Source organism: Rutilus rutilus, assembly GCF_951802725.1.
Source record: "Rutilus rutilus genome assembly, chromosome: 6".
In the NCBI taxonomy this organism is placed as follows: domain Eukaryota; kingdom Metazoa; phylum Chordata; class Actinopteri; order Cypriniformes; family Leuciscidae; genus Rutilus; species Rutilus rutilus.
Window position 1 is genome coordinate 46,453,189 of NC_140214.1, and position 17,560 is coordinate 46,470,748.

Consider the following 17,560-nt stretch of genomic DNA (forward strand, 5'->3'; position numbering starts at 1 on the left):
ACTATAGACGGAAGTTACGTTCGAGAAGAAGTTCGACAATAACCCTGCCCCCAGCCACCGACGTAAGCATGACGTGGTAAAGTAACTGTTCTAGTCCAGCAAAGAGTTGGTGCCGCTTTGGAACCAATTTTCCTGGCCGAGAACTGGTTCTTTGGCTGTTGAAACACAAAGAACTGGTTCGCGAGTTGGGACCAACTCCGAACCGGCCCCGCCTTGGTGGAAAAGGGGTATAAGTGATGTTGGGTGACGTCACTTCTTGTTGACGTTCGAAGTATTGTCAAACAAAACGGAGGCTAGCTAGACCCTCCCTCCTCCTCATCCGCGCACTAACCCCCCAAACCCCACAACGTTCCAACGAGTTCAGTTTAATGTGGGGAGCCACTTCAGCCGGTTTACAGGAGTGATTAGCATGCTCATCATACATACACACTGTCAGGGATGTTGGTCACGCTTCCAACAGGGAACCCTTTTAACCTTGGAAAGATCACTACTAAGTTCTTTATGCGTATCTTTTCAATAGCAAAAAAAATACTTTGAATGCACAAAAACTTGTGAACGTTAACTTTATTATTTGGAACCAGTTTACCTGAATTTAAACCCATGCACTGAAAGAGTTCAGGGTTGAAACGAAGCGTGCTCACATTGGAAGCTTTGGACAGTTATTAGTGCTATGTCTCTTTCGAGCGCCTGATGTGCTGAAACTCTTCCCACACAGAGGGCAAGGGTACGGCTTCTCTCCTGTGTGCACTCGTGCATGTGTCTTCAAGTTTCCTGACTTGGAGAAAATCTTCCCACATTGGGAACACTTGTGAGATTTCTCTCCTGACTTGTGAGATTTCTCTCTTGACTTGGGAGGTTTTTCTCCTGACTTGTGAGGTTTCTCTCCTGACTTGTGAGGTTTCTCTCTTGACTTGGGACGTTTTTCTCCTGACTTGTGAGGTTTCTCTCCTGACTTGTGAGATTTCTCTACTGACTTGGGAGGTTTTTCTCCTGACTTGTGAGGTTTCTCTCCTGACTTGTGAGGTTTCTCTACAACTAAATGTATTCTCCTGTGCTCTTTCAGACAGGTGGCACTAGTGAAGATATTCCCACACTCAGTGCACACGTGAGCGCTCACTCCTGAATGTAATTTCTGGTGTTCTTTCAAATAGTCCAGTCGTGGAAATCTCATTCCACAGAAGGAACACAAAAAAGGCCTCTCATCCGCATGGGTTTTCAGGTGCGTCTGCAAGTTTTCTGCCAGACTAAACTGTTCACCACACTGATCACAGTTATAGTGACTTTCTCCAGCATGAGAGAGCATGTGTTTCTTGAGGATCTGTGCCCATCTGAAAGTCTTTCCGCACTGACTGCATGTGTAAGGTTTCTCAGAAGAGTGAATTCTCAGGTGACTCTGAAGTTCTCCTTTACGTTTGACACTCTTTCCACACTCATGGCATGTGAAAGCTCTCTCTCCAGAGTGAACTAGTGCGTGCTTCGAAAGGATTGATTTCTGTGAGAAACTCATTCCACATTGATGGCAGCTATAAGGCCTTTCACATTCACCAGTGTCGTTATGTTTGTGTGTCTTAAGGCTTTTGTTGGTTTTGAATGTCTTTCCACACTGCTCACATTTGAACGGCTTCTCTCCAGTGTGAACTCTCATGTGAGCCTTAAGGATTCCTCTTTCATTGAAGCTCTTCCCACATTGATGGCATTTGAATGGCTTCTCTCCAGTGTGAACTCTTATGTGAACCTTAAGGTTTCCTTTTTCATTGAAGCTCTTCCCACATTGATGGCATTTGAAAGGCATCTCTCCGGAGTGAATTCTCATGTGAGTGCGAACGTGTCCTTTATGTCTGAAACCCTTTCCACACAGAGGGCATGGGTACGGCTTCTCTCCTGTGTGCACTCGCGCATGTGTCTTCAAGTTTCCTGCCTGGGAGAAACTCTTCCCACATTGGGAACACTTGTAAGGTTTCTCTCCTGACTTGTGAGGTTTCTCTACGACTAAATGTATTCTCCTGTGCTCTTTCAGACAGGTGGCACTAGTGAAGATATTCCCACACTCAGTGCACACGTGAGCGCTCACTCCTGAATGTAATTTCTGGTGTTCTTTCAAATAGTCCAGTCGTGGAAATCTCATTCCACAGAAGGAACACAAGAAAGGCCTCTCATCCGCATGGGTTTTCAGGTGTGTCTGCAAGTTTTCTGCCAGACTAAACTGTTCACCACACCGATCACAGGTATGGCGACTTTCTCCAGCGTGAGAGAGCATGTGTTTCTTGAAGATCTGTGCCCATCTGAAAGTCTTTCCGCACTGACTGCATGTGTAAGGTTTCTCAGAAGAGTGAATTCTCAGGTGACTGTGAAGTTCTCCTTTACGTTTGACACTCTTTCCACACTCATGGCATGTGAAAGCTCTCTCTCCAGAGTGAACTAGTGCATGCTTCGAAAGGTTTGTTTTCTGTGAGAAACTCTTTCCACATTGACTGCAGCTATAAGGCCTTTCACGTTCACCAGTGTCGTTCTGTTTGTGTGTCTTAAGGCTTTTGTTGGTTTTGAATGTCTTTCCACACTGCTCACATTTGAACGGCTTCTCTCCAGTGTGAACTCTCATGTGAGCCTTAAGGTTTCCTCTTTCATTGAAGCCCTTCCCACATTGATGGCATTTGAACGGCTTCTCTCCAGTGTGAACTCTCATGTGAGCCTCAAGGTTTCCTCTTTCATTGAAGCCCTTCCCACATTGATGGCATTTGAACGGCTTCTCTCCAGTGTGAACTCTCATGTGAGCCTCAAGGTTTCCTCTTTCATTGAAGCTCTTCCCACATTGATGGCATTTGAAAGGCATCTCTCCGGAGTGAATTCTCATGTGAGTGCAAACTTGTCCTTTATATCTGAAACCCTTTCCACACAGAGGGCATGGGTACGGCTTCTCTCCTGTGTGCACTCGCGCATGTGTCTTCAAGTTTCCTGCCTGGGAGAAACTCTTCCCACATTGGGAACACTTGTGAGGTTTCTCTCCTGACTTGTGAGATTTCTCTCCTGACTTGTGAGGTTTTCCTACGACTACATGTATTCTCCTGTGCTCTTTCAGACAGGTGGCACTAGTGAAGATATTCCCACACTCAGTGCACACATGAGCACTCACTCCTGAATGTAATTTCTGGTGCTCCTTCAAATAGTCCAGTCGTGGAAATCTCATTCCACAGAAGGAACACAAGAAAGGCCTCTCATCCGCATGGGTTTTCAGGTGTGTCTGCAAGTTTTCTGCCAGACTAAACTGTTCACCACACCGATCACAGGTATGGTGACTTTCTCCAGCGTGAGAGAGCATGTGTTTCTTGAAGTTCTGTGCCCATCTGAAAGTCTTTCCACACTGACTGCATGTGTAAGGTTTCTCAGAAGAGTGAATTCTCAGGTGACTCTGAAGTTCTCCTTTACGTTTGACACTCTTTCCACACTCATGGCATGTGAAAGCTCTCTCTCCAGAGTGAACTAGTGCATGCTTCGAAAGGTTTTTTTTCTGTGAGAAACTCATTCCACATTGACTGCAGCTATAAGGCCTTTCACGTTCACCAGTATCATTCTGTTTGTGTGTCTTAAGGCTTTTGTTGGTTTTGAATGTCTTTCCACACTGCTCACATTTGAACGGCTTCTCTCCAGTGTGAACTCTCATGTGAGCCTTAAGGTTTCCTCTTTCATTGAAGCCCTTCCCACATTGATGGCATTTGAAAGGCATCTCTCCGGAGTGAATTCTCATGTGAGTGCGGACGTGTCCTTTATGTCTGAAACCCTTTCCACACAGAGGGCATGGGTACGGCTTTTCTCCAGTGTGAACTCTCATGTGAGCCTTAAGGCGTCCTTTTACTTTGAAACTCTTTCCACATTCTGGGCAGGTGAAAACATCTCCTCCAGGCGTTTCAATCTGTGAGCTATTAGAAGAATGCTCTCCTGTGACAAACTCCTGTTTCTCCACTTCATTCAGCTCTTGACTTTCTTCTTTAACTTCCACCTGTTTCTCCACTTCATTCAGCTCTTGACTTTCTTCTTTAACTTCCACCTGTTTCTCCACTTCATTCAGCTCTTGACTTTCTTCTTTAACTTCCACCTGTTTCTCCACTTCATTCAGCTCTTGACTTTCTTCTTCAACTTCCACCTGTTTCTCCACTTCATTCAGCTCTTGACTTTCTTCTTTAACTTCCACCTGTTTCTCCACTTCATTCAGCTCTTGACTTTCTTCTTTAACTTCCATCTGTTTCTCCACTTCATTCAGCTCTTGACTTTCTTCTTCAACTTCCACCTGTTTCTCCACTTCATTCAGCTCTTGACTTTCTTCTTTAACTTCCACCTGTTTCTCCACTTCATTCAGCTCTTGACTTTCTTCTTTAACTTCCACCTGTTTCTCCACTTCATTCAGCTCTTGACTTTCTTCTTTAACTTCCACCAGGTCTAAAATGGAGATGTACACAAGTCAAATTAAGCTGAAAATTTAAATGAAAGTGAAAAGAATCAGGAATGGACACTAACCTCTTTGTTCCTCTGTATCTTCATCTTTGTATGCCTCACTCATGTTGTCACTCTCCTCTTTGACAACCTCCATTTCCATGTTTGCAGTTGTATACCCTCAGTATTTGTTTGAACTGGACTTATTTCTTCTGTAATGTGTTTTATGGCACATCCGAGTGGTTTGTTCACTTGTAAAAAGGTGGGAATGTTCCTGTATTTACCGATGAACTTCTATGGCTTCACCGCAGATGTGAATCATAATCGCTGCGTAAATTTGAACTGTTGGAGTAAAGTTAGAAAGACATTATTAGTATTTAGTATGCAGCAAATAATCCAAGCAATACTGCCCATTTCCTACACACTCAATCTAGTCAAGTATATAGAAATAAAATAATGACAAATGTATTTGAAACAAAAAAGCTTGTTGAGTTGAAAAAAATATGCATTGCATTAACCATGGTTGGATTTTAATGCATTGTATTTTTGGAGCTTGCATATTTATTGGCTGAAATTCAACATGGTTGTATATTTAAGCTGTGAATAATTCCATTAAAAAAATTCACACACATTTTCATTATTCAAAATTCAGTAATCCATATTCACCGTTCAGATTTCACTTCCAAAATATTTGGTCTGTTTATTTTTTTATACACTGTTTATATTTTTAAATACTGTTTATACACCCTATTATATTTGACAGGCAATTTCATTTTATTTCTCTTTACAAATTCTCTTCCACAAATTCAGTGGTTCAAATTCATCAGAAAATTCAACATTTCACATCCGGGAACTGCAGGAATAGCAGTGTGTTTATTCATAATCTCCATCTGCTGTCAGTCCACCTCACCAGCAGGGGGTGCAAATGGCTGTTGACGAAGAAGACTATAGAGCAATTAGAGAATTAGAATTAGAGTTCTCAAATTACAACCCGACCCGACCTGGCCCGTGGCTTTTAAAGCCCGGACCCGATGTAACCCGACACATAAACATGAATTATCTGCCCGAACCCGGCCCGCGGCCCGACGGCGCCCTTTTTTTTCTCATACACGTATTATCATGACCAGCAGACGGGAATTCGAATCAACCTTTAATGTTCACGCCTTTCCAGCACCAGCACCACTCCAAACACTTTCCAGACCTCTGATTTTCCCACTCCTGTAGATTTGTAAATTCACTGTAGATTTGTGAATTCACCTGTGGCAAGTTTACTTTTCACCAACTCCATCTTTTTCTCCAGGCTAAAGGCGTGCACGCAGCGGTGTCAGGTCTGCCCCCGCCCACCTCTCCATGATGCACGTTGCACGCAGCAGACAGACTTTCTTTACGGTGAACAGCAGCGATGATTAATAAATGTGTTTTTTTTGTTTTGTTTTTTCACTGAGCGGAAAAGATTAAGCCCGAGGTCCGACCCAACCCGAGTCATTTGCTTATATTTTTGACCCGAACCCGGCCCGAACCCGCGGGTTTGAACTCTAAGAGCAATGGGTGAGATACTCACTCATTCAATACATCGTGCTCCAGAATTCCCCTGTTGTAATTTTTTTGTAAATTTGGAGTGCTGTCAATACAGAGAACAACAACAAAAATCGGTGTTGCCTACACCGTGTTAACCTCTTTTTAAAATTTGCACCCTGTTGACTTCAATGGGGCAAGTTTTAAACCAGCTTTTAGCCTCTTAACATCCTTGATGTGTCATTACAAGTGCACAGCTAATGTGAGTGATTCCTTCTGAGTGATCACGGGTGAATGTGCGCTGGCTGAAATAACATCATTTTTATTAATATCTTTCACATCTACTGCAGTCAGATTCACCCGTGATCACTCAGAAGGAATCACTCACATTAGCACAAAAAAATGAGCTCAATGTTAAAATTGACCGGAGTTCTCCTTTAATGGACTAATACAGTGATATAAAAGACAGCAGCTCGGGGGACCGACCAGTCGGGCTCCAGTGTCTCATGAGTCCCAGGGTGGGCGGAGCAGACAGCAAGCGGTGCCGGCAGGGCGGTGGGGCTTGGGGAAGGCCTCCAGGCTGGCAGCGGGCTCTGAAGCGGCGGTGGCCACTGTAACCATTATTTTCTCAAAAATACAAACATGTACATACATGTTGCTAACATATTATGGTAGCCCTGTTTGTGGGCTACCATAATAGCTGTAAGAGTGTAATTACACCTTTGCCATTAATGTTTATAAGCAACTGAAAAAAGCACAAATGTCAGGGCATGTCAAAGCATCTCAAGGACCCCAAAAACACCTTAGACCCCAGAGGGTTAAAAGCGCGATAAGTCGTGAAAGAGAACTGAATTCTGCTTACAGGATGCCATGCCGCACGCGCGCTCCGAGCGCAACGCGGACAAGCAGCTTTTGTCTTCGGTTGCGCGCCTAAACAGCCAAATAAACACAGAAATATATCAAAATGCCAAGTCGAGTATTCACGTAAACACAGTAAATGTAAGTACTGTGTGCATTTTCTCTCTCTCTCTCTCTCTCTCTCTCTCACAGACACACACGAAGAGGATTTATGCTCATCAGTAACTCAACCTCACTGTGAAAGCCCTGCACAATTAATTCCATATTGCAACTTATTTATTGTTTGCTGAATATTTGTTTTTAGTTGTCTATGGACAACTAAAGCTTAGGCTACTGTTGGAAATTTAATTGGAAAAAAAAGTATGTCTTTAATAATAATATTAGATTATTTTTTACTGAGGCTCTTTTGGAAAAATCATGCATTAACCAAAAATAAAAAAAATAGCTCTTTGGACAAGAAGGGTTCCCAACCCCTGGCCTACATGATGTTAAGAGGATGCTGTATGTGTGTGCCTTGCAGTAAATCAAAATGGCGTCAGACGAGGACACTGACAGGGAGAGAGAATGCAGCAAACCTAAAAAGAAGCGGGTCTGTGCCCCTCAGAAGTTCCTGACAAAATATCAGGAGCAGTGGCCCTGCCTCCACCCCTCTAAACTGCCCAATCATGCCTTTTGCACTTCGTGTAATTATAATTTTGACATTAGCCACCAAGGAGTTACAGGTAATAATATAGCTATCATATGAATGGTTGGTTCCCTTTTAATTAAACAATTGAATACAATTCATTTATGGTTATTAGTTTATATAAGCATACATAACATACAATTAAATATTGATCATGAACAAAAAAAATTAAGTGTACTGAAAAGAAGTATAGCATAGTAGTGCACCTAATCAATTTTACAGTCTAACCTAAAATTATGAAGAGAAGCTTTAGTGTGTGTGTGTGTGTGTGTGTGTGTATACGTATGCGTTTTGCAGACTGTCGACGGCACGTGGAGGGGAAAAACATTTAAAAATTGTGTCTGCTACAGACTCAGTGCCTATAATTAACTCATTCTTCGTACAACCACAAGATTTGAGACCAATCCGTGCAGAAACCCTTTACATTATATTCATTGTAGAACACAACCTGCCATTAGCTGCTGCAGACCATGCCGGACCACTGTTTAAGAAAATGTTTCCTGATAGTGAAATAGCCAAACAGTATGGCTGTGGCAGAACTAAGACTGCTGCCATAGTAAAAACAATGGCCTGGCATGATGATGAGTGCATTACAGAAGCAATGAAGCACTCTCCATACAGCCTTGCTACAGATGGGAGCATAGATATGGAGGACATAAAAATGTACCCCATTGTAGTGAAGGTTTTTAATGCCAGTCTAGGTAGGGTAGTTGTGATGTTGCTCAAGATTTGTGAATCAAGAGAGTCTACTGGGAGAGCAATATTTGAATTGCTTGATGGTGAACTGACAAAGAGAGGCATACCATGGTCAAATTGTGTCAGCCTTGCAGCTGACAATGCTGCAGTTATGCAAGGTTTGGGGGAAAGGTGTAGCAGCTTTTTTGAAGGCACAACATCCGCATATCTACCTAGTTGGTTGTCCCTGCCACCTGATACATCTAGCTGCAGAGAGGGCATCCAGGCAGCTTAGTGTGAACATCGAAGACTTCCTCATTACCATCTATTACTATCTAGACAAAAGCAGCAAGAGAAAGTCAAGCCTACGTGATATTCAAATCATGTGTGACACAGAGGTGAGAAAGATCCTCAAGCTGGCCTCCACAAGGTGGCTGTCTCTGGGGCAGTGTGTGAACCGTTTACTGCAACAGTGGGATGCTCTTACTGTTTTATTTGGTAATGAGGTGGATGCAGGAAAGAAAAAGAGGACAAAGTCCTCAGGTTCCTCCAATCTGCCAAAGCTTCCACCTGGTACTACCCAGGCGCAAATGCCACACCCTCCACCAGCATGCCAGCTACAGTGCAGGTCAAGCTATCCTCTATGCTACCAAAGCTGTCTGCACCTCCACCTAGTCCTACCCATAAGCCTAAAGCTCCTGGACATCTTTCTGCAGAGTTTGACTTGACCAATTTCCTCTTCAAGCAAAACGAAATTGGAAAAAGAGCTGCAAAAGAAAAAGAAAAAACAAAGGCGGAAAGAACAGAGAAAGAAGAGAAAAAGGATCTGACAAAACCTGAAAAGGTTATTCAGTTCCTTACCAACCCTTTGTTCAAAGGTGTATTCACTCTTTCTGAAGAGGGTCATACCAGTCTTTGACATCAGCAACCAAATTCTTCAAAAAGATGAGCCATGCTTACATATTCTGCTTCCAACTTTGGAGCTGCAACTGCAAAAGATATTGCTTTCATTCTGTAAGCCTGAGCATGTCATCACTATGTTGAAGGAAATTGGTAGAGGTATCAGGCCAACCATCACAGGTAAAAAGCAGCTGCCTGACGAGGAACTCTCAATTGGGCATGAGACCCAAGTCTTTATCCAAAGCCAGGGTAACTTAGAGCTGAAGCCATTCTATAGGGATGTGAGGAAGTTCTTTTCATCTGCAGCTGACTACATGCTTTCCAAATTTCCATTTGGGGATGAGCTGCTTATGCATGCTGTTGTGGCCGACATAGAGAAGTGATATTCTGTTCTGTTAACTTCTTCATCAGCCACTTTCCTTCCATTTTGTCGGGCAGTGTAACAGTGGATCAGGTAGAGGATGAGTTCAGGATGTATCAAACCACCAGCTTTGATTCCAGCATCCTCAGGAAACATATTGATGAGGCCTGGAGAGACATCGGCCTGTTGAAGAGGGGAGGGCCGGGAGGTCTTCGCCAAGCTCTCAGCAGTCATACTTGGAGTACTAGAAATATTCCATAGCAATGCTGACTGTGAGAGGGTTTTCAGTCTTGTTACCAAGAACAAGACCCAATACAGAGCCAGCCTGAGCACTGATATATGATCAGTGCTTTGGTTATGAAAAAGGTGAGCATGGCTGCTAAGGGCACTGTCTGCCACATGGAGGACTTCAGCGACAAGCTTCTCAGGAATGCCAAGTCAGCTACCTATGAGGCAAAACAGTCTAGAGCAGCTGCCACTGCCACAAGTGATACATCTCAACAGTAAAATGTTTATTAAGAAAGGACATGGCACAGCTTTAGTGATTTTATCTTTCTTTCAATAGTTTGCCAGTTGTCAATGTTCAAAAGGACATATTTTCTTCTGTGATTTTCAGTTATTTATATGACGTTGAAGGTCTATGAAGGTCTGATAAGGGTCATAAACCTTTTGGGATTTTCACTTCCCTTTTGTCAGATGTCCAAGTTGAAATGAATGTTCTATGATGTGGATGTATATGTTTTCATTAAAAATGTTCTTGCTTCCTTCATAGTGGATTTATATGTTGAATAACTGAATATGGTGGTGGGTGGGGATTTTTTCAGGAAAAATCACGATTCACGATTTTATCACGATTCTTTTTCATGTTGATTTTTAAGACTATTTTGAAAATTACTGAGCCGCAATACAAGCAAACTAATATCCCCATTTAAAAAAATATAGCCATACAAGGTAACAAAACATAAAAGGGAGAAAAATGGCAAAGTAGCATATTTTAATCAAGTGTATATTTAATGGAAGTGCAATTGTGCAAAGTAAGAACATTCAACAGGACTTGCATTACAATCAAAGACTTTTCATCACTAAATGAACATTGTTTAAAAAAAAATCAAACATTGGGAACAGCTGTAAACCCTGAGCAAAACCCTTGTCAGCATGTTTTTCTCTTTCTATTTTTTTGAGGTAGCATCTAGCATGAAAAATATAGATAAACAGATGCATCAAAAACAATAAAAAAATGTAAGCTTATTTTAAAAAGGTTAAATAAAAATGTTTAAATAAAATGTAACTAGTTATAAATGTAAGTACAGTCAGAGACTATAGCATTTGCTTCAAAAGGTAAAACACAACACAATAAATAGCTTAATAAAGAAAAGTCAAATACAAAATGTAAACTACCTTTTATAATCGCTTAAGTATTTTTTTTAAAAAGTGCAATGTGATTCAGAACCAAACAATCAACCAAAGGTGCAAACATGAATCCTGACTCTTTTAAACTTAGCAGCTTATTTGTGTAAAGTATATATCCTAAGAACGTAAAGTATGACTGATCCCAAGCACAAATTTTTAGAGAGGAAAACCAGTTGATTGACTTTATCTGGCTTGAGAGTTGCCCTCTGGCATGTGACAATATTGCCACCAGTGCTAAAAGCTCTTTCTGAGGGAGCACTTGTGGCTGGAATGCACAAGTACTTTCTAACAAGTTGGCTAACTCTTGGAAAGTTTGCCTCATGGACTTTCCACCATTCCAAGGGATTCACCTCACTTTCTGCATTTGGTATGGACACGTATCCCTTCAATTCCCCTTCTATTGCCTCTTTTAGAGAAAAGGAAGTTGATCCTGAAATTGCAGATGCACAACAAACACCACCTGAGGTTTTCAAAAAGCTGGCAAATGATTTCTTTACTTTCTTGTGTGGGGTTTGTTCTGCGTCAGGGCTCTGTGATGTGGAGGCGGATGTAGGCTGTTGAACCGATGCTGCTGGATACTGTACGGTCAGCAAAGACTCCAGCTCAGATACAGATCTGGCTTGTATTCCCTCTATCTTGTCGCTGTAGTATCAATGTATTGGGTTTTGAATAGCCATATCCAACAGGTCATCAGTGGTGGGATCCTGATATTTGTCAGAGAGGTAATTGAGAATTGTTTGCTTCATTGTTTTTGTTAGTTCAGTGTCATCATCATTCAGGCTCAAGATGTTGACTTTCAACAGGGAAAGCACTGGCTTTACATAGGACAGACTCACATAGTCCTCACCGGAGAGTGCATCAGTGAAGTCTCTCAGTGGACTCATTGCCTTTTTCACAGACTCCATCATATCAATGTCTTGCCATGATGGGACCAAATGCCTCGCCTTCCGGTCTGCCTTCAGGACCTGCGAAATGGCCTTTTCCTGGTCAAGCACTCTCTCGATCATGTCTGGAGCCCCATCGTGTAGGGGATTCAGTGATGAGTTTATGTTGAGGTAGTTTCAGCTTTATTTAATTCCCTCTTTTTCTTCCAACTGAAAGAGAATGTACTGACGACTTTCTTGCAGATAGATGTTATGCGTTCAACACGAGGGTCTTTGGCACTTAAAAAAAAAAAAAAAAAAAACATTCATTGATTAGATTTATTTACATTTTTATGCACTTGTAATTTGTAATATTTTATTGAAACCAAACAAATTGTGCTACAATACCATACAATACCAATTACAACACAATACCATATTTTTTCATATAAAAAACATTTGAATAATAATCCTAATGTACCTTTATTAGTAAATATTTAGTATTACAAGCAAACTTCTAAATGCCAGTGACAATATTTTATTTTTAGTTTCACTCACCAATAGCTCGGTGAAGTCTGTGCCCAAAGCACTGTAGACGTGTCCAGCTATTGAGCTCCAAGGCCCTCACCATGTTAGCCCCACTGTCAGTGGTCATGCAGGTCATGTTCGCTTCTTTCAGTCCCCAACATTCAAGCGCTTCCCTAAGGCCTTGTGCTATGAGCTCTCCCGTGTGGTCTTGTGGGAAGTATGTTGTTTCTAGACACGCACTGCACAACTTCCAGTCATTAATGAAATCAGCTGTTGTGGCAAAAAACATTGTGAGTTTATATCTCACAATTCTGATAAAAGATGTCAGAATTGCGTGATATAAAGTCGCAATTGTGAGAAAAAAAGTCAGAATTCTGACTTTATATCTCGCAATTCGCAAAAAAAAAAAAACACAACTACCACTTTGATGCTTCGAAAAAAGTTCATAAAAAGATCATAAAACTAATCCATATGAATTCAGCAGTTGAATCAATTTTTTTCACTGTCCTCCTATATTTCTTTGTGTGGTCCTAAATTTTTTCATTTAGGAGCACATGTACTCCTTGGGAAAAAGGTTAGCGTAGAGCCCTGCGTTGTGTAATGTATTAACTGACATGAGCTAACCATGAGGCATGAGCTATACATCTGATGCTGTATTTGTTCATCTTTGTTAAAAATACAGCTGTTCGTAGTTTATGTTCACAGTGCATTAACTAATGTTAACAAATACAATTTTCTTATAATTTAAGTGAATTTAAACTTATAATTTAATATTAGTGAATGCTGAAATGAATAACTTTCCAAGGCTGAGAAAACTGGCTATGTATTCCAGGCACAAGCTCCCACTGGGAGAGACTCTTTAGTGCTAGCGAAACGCTGTGACGCGTGTGTGTGTGTGTGTGAGCCTGGCACGGCAGGCCCACCCACTTTTCAACAGGCCCACCCAAAACTTTTCTTCAAAAAAAATTTTTTTTTTCATATATTCTAATTTTGTCAAGAATTATAAAAAATGATCAATAAGCTCATACTTTGTGCTAAAATAGTCTTAATGTTTAGTTTTAAATTTTTTTTAAAAAGCTGGTTATGTCTATTTTGATGTTTCTGCGCAGGTTCAGCAGACAGTGGTTCGGGTTTCGATCAGAGTTCGTGAGTGGAGAGCATTTCTGAATATATTCCGCTCGCTCGACCCAGAAGGGCCAGCAGGTTTGAAAATATGTGGAATAAGGGCTGCCTCCGGCTAAAGTTTTTTTCTAGTCGACTACTAGATTTTCATTTCACGGCAACCGCTCGCCGTTTTAAATTCCAGTTATTGTGTGTTTGATGCCGATTCATAGTCCTTGTGATGTGTGTGATCTAACAAGCACACGGTAGCGAGTCGTTTAAAAACAGCAACAAACTCAAACAAAATAAAGTCATTGTATGCAAATCCACAGCCTTTTCTCTACAGATCAAGCATTATAATGTGGATATCATATTGGAGAGAGTTTTACCGTGCATCCTGCTGTAACCGGAAGAGGCGCGCGCTGTTTGAATACTGAATGGAGAGTGACAGCCGCAGAGGAGGGAAACGAGTTTCCGTATACTTTATTGATGTAAATAGACTTCTGTCCCTCACATTAAGCTATGAAATAGGCTTCAGATGAATTTGTCACCCAAACTGATGTGAAAAACCGCCCGGTGTGGCCCTGTTGCGCGGGGACGGCGATTGTGGTTCTGTCCCGGGTTACCATGGTGACGGCTGTGAGATTTTTTTTTTTTACAGATCTGCACGATTCACGTAGGTCACATTATCAGGTTGGAAAATCTGGAATTCCGGATTAATCCGGAAAAATCACATCCCTGCCTTTGGTTTTGAATATTTTCATTTAAAAGTAGGCCTAGACATTGCAAGCTTTCTATAATATATAGCCTATTTCTCAAATCGACGCCTTATTACATTATCTGCTATATATTTGCTTCTTATTTATTAACCCTCATACGGTCTTCGTTTCAGAGTCACATCCTGGGCCTTCCCGGTCAGAAGTGACCGGACACCTAAAAATGAAACTTCCTCCATCCCAGTAAAACCAATGCAATTTATTTTTGCTCTATAATATTTTTTTCTTTTTCATTTTGTATTTTGACAGAATTTTATTGAATTTATTAATATTTATGCAATATTTATGGTCTATTTTTACCATTGAAAATAATAAAAAAAAAAAAATATATATATATATATATATATATTTTTTTTTTAATGCAGTATCTTAGTTTAATATAGAGTCTAGGCCTTTAAAGGAGTCATAATGTAGAAATTTCACTTTTCCACGAGAATCAATGTATGTTATGATTGCATAATGATTGTACACTGGCCGGGAAGCCGATGATTAAAAGTGAAGCGTTTGTTTACCTCGGGGTTTGTAAAATAGGCCACGTGCACGCGCACGAAAAAACGAGATTTTGATTTCTTCCCCTTCTTGACGTCAAGACGGGGGAGGATATACCAAATATGGACACCGCAAACCTATGCCGCGGGAAGCCCGCCCCTCTCCCCCTCTCCCCCTCAGATTCAGTTTAGTTGACTCGAGAAAGATGGAGAAACCGAGTGCACACCTGAGATGCTCTGTGGGTGACTGCCACAAACAACATGCAAATGTGTTTTATCTACCAAAAACGGACGAAACTATCAGGGAACAGTGGATGAAATTCATTTTTAATGACGCTGTCCCAACAACTCTTTCAAGTGGCGTATCGTTAGGTGTGTGTGCTAAACATTTTACACCGGAATCTTTTACAAATTTGGGGCAGTATCAGGCGAACTTGGCCTCGAAGCTCCGTTTGGGAAAAGGTGCCATCCCAACCATCAGGGACTTGCCAGAAATTGAAAAGGTAAGACTGTGTTTTTATTGCTCTACTGTGGTTAACAAATAGCAGCTAACTGCTAATGCGGCTATTGTATGTAACGTTACCTTCGAGGTAAACACGGGGAATGGACTCTACGAATGCTAGCCACATCTTTCCACTTTGTTTTACACTAGCAGCTACAGTAGTGACGGTACAGGAGTCCATGCTCAGTGGCTAAAACTGTTTAAATGCAAGTATGAAAACAATATACCACTAAACATTATTAGCCAAACTCATGCAAAACATGCAGTTTGAAAATAGCTTTCAGTTAGTGGGGCTTCTGTAAGAATGTATCTGGCAATGGTGTATTTTTTCTTTTTTCTTTGGTTGTGATTACAATTTCACTAACAATAAGTACCGTCACATTTATTGAGCTATTGCAGTATTTTGTCTATGTTTTTGTACCGCTTGGAAGTAGTAAAATACATTCCTGCAACCAATCAATGCGCCCCTCATTTGCATTATTATAATGACCGTCCACGACAGCCAAAACATCGCATCAGATCTCGCGAGACAATAATGCCTTTAGAAATAAGGGTCTGAGGGGCTCTGTGTTGATTTTTTTTTCCACTTTTATTTTTTAGAAGTGCCTAAAATACTATAATAGAGCATTTGGGTATCCAAGGTAACACAACATTATGACTCCTTTAAAAAAATGTTTTAAGCAGATTAGCACCATCTGGTGAGAGTATGGAGAGAAAGTGTAGAACCATTGTGTAACCACTAGATGGCATGTACAGCTCTCTATGGAGAGGCATGTGAATTCCCCAGCTGTTTATGGACACATTTACTTTTTTTTTTTTTTTTTACAGAATTTGTAACAAAAAATGCAATTCATTCAATTATAACACTTTATGTAAAATAATATCTAAAAATTATTATTTAAAAAATGTTGGGATTTTTTTATTTTTTGTCAATTTCCCATTCATTTCCTATGGGGGTCATTTTTGACCGAAGACCACAAGTGTGACTATTTTTTTTTACGACGACTTAGCATGCTCGGCTCATGACCTAATTTTTTTTGTGTGTTCACATACCTAATGTCATAAAAGTCACCAAGTTTTGTAACATCCCGATGAAGCTGTGATTTTTAGAAATTCAAAACAGAAAATGTCCGTCCGAAAATTGACCGTCTGAGGGTCAATTGGTTGATAAAACATTGATCAAAATTAAGATACAATTTATACAAAATAGGTCCGTCCTATATATGCACCGGAACGTTTTACAACGCAACAAAATATTTAAAGAGCATCAAGCTATTAAAATCTATATTATGTATACAGACAGATAATATAACAGTATATTTGTCAGTCATTTTTATTAAGTTAAACAGTGATTGGATAACGTTTTTAATTTAACGTTTTTAGTTTAAGGCCCATCCAAAACTGGAATCCTGGCGCATGTTAGTGTGTTTTAGTGTGTGTGGCCAGAAGTGTGTAAATACTGTCCTTAATCCAGTGTGGACTTGGGGAGAAGACAGTTCAGCAAGGGTTCGCCAGAGTCCAGTGTGTTCTGCCACTGACTGGCTTTCCTGCGTGAAGAACACCTCCAGAGTCCAGACGTCTGCGGTATCTGTACTCGACTGTGTGCGGTGCAATACTTCACAGACTCAGAGTCCTGTTTCAGCTGATTGAGAATATTTTGTGTGGCATTTGTGATCATTATTTTGTGTTTTGTAAGCTTAAAGTCAGAAGAGCTTGCCTTCAGATAGATAAGGTCATTTTATTTGCTCTTACTGGAAACTGTTTGCACTTGAGAAAAGCGATTCTGTTAAATTCAGTTCATATCTTTTCAGTTATTTTTCTCGAATAAGACTGCATTCTGCCGGCAGCACTAACCGTAGCAGTGAGAAGATAACCATACTGGTTCCGTATGACAGTTCCGACTACACACACACACACACACACACACACACGCGCGCGCACGAGCGTACACACTCACACGCGCGCGCGCACGCACGAGCATACACACACACACACACACACACACAGGCGCGCACGAGCGTACACACACACACATACACTCACACCTGCAGCATTATCACTGTGTGAAACACTGAAAAACATAACTGATATGTACCTGAGCTGCAGTAAACCTGTCCTCATCTTCAGTTAAAGAGCTGCTTCTTCAGGGTGAGTCACTAGCGGACTGACTGTGAACTGACCCGTGTGTGTGCAGCGCCCCCTGCTGTACTGGAGGATGAGGAGCTGACCTGTGTGTGTGTGTGTGTGTGTGTGTGTGTGTGTGTGTGTGTGTGTGTGTGTGTGTGTGTGTGTGTGTGTGTGTGTGTGTGTGTGGCGCCCCCTGCTAGATGATCCGTGGTTTTTTTTTTTTTTACAAAAAACAGCAGCACACAAAACTGTTGTAGGGGAAGGAGAATACATGCGCTTATATACAGACGTCAATACACAAAAAGTATTAACCAAGCAGAACACAACAACAAAAAACAAAAAAGAG

At 41.1% G+C, this 17,560-nt stretch overlaps 1 protein-coding gene across 1 annotated transcript; it reads right to left on the reverse strand.

The window, feature by feature from the left end:
- Nucleotides 1–551: 551 nt before the first annotated feature.
- Nucleotides 552–17,289, reverse strand: LOC311291404 (uncharacterized protein). Its single transcript, XM_084410422.1, has 3 exons — nt 17,183–17,289; nt 4,510–4,767; nt 552–4,431 (listed from the first exon to the last, which is right to left on the reverse strand). Exons 2-3 carry the CDS (start codon nt 4,586–4,588, stop codon nt 638–640), a joined length of 3,873 nt encoding a protein of 1,290 aa, XP_084266548.1. The 5' UTR covers nt 4,589–4,767; nt 17,183–17,289; the 3' UTR covers nt 552–637.
- Nucleotides 17,290–17,560: the final 271 nt, after the last annotated feature.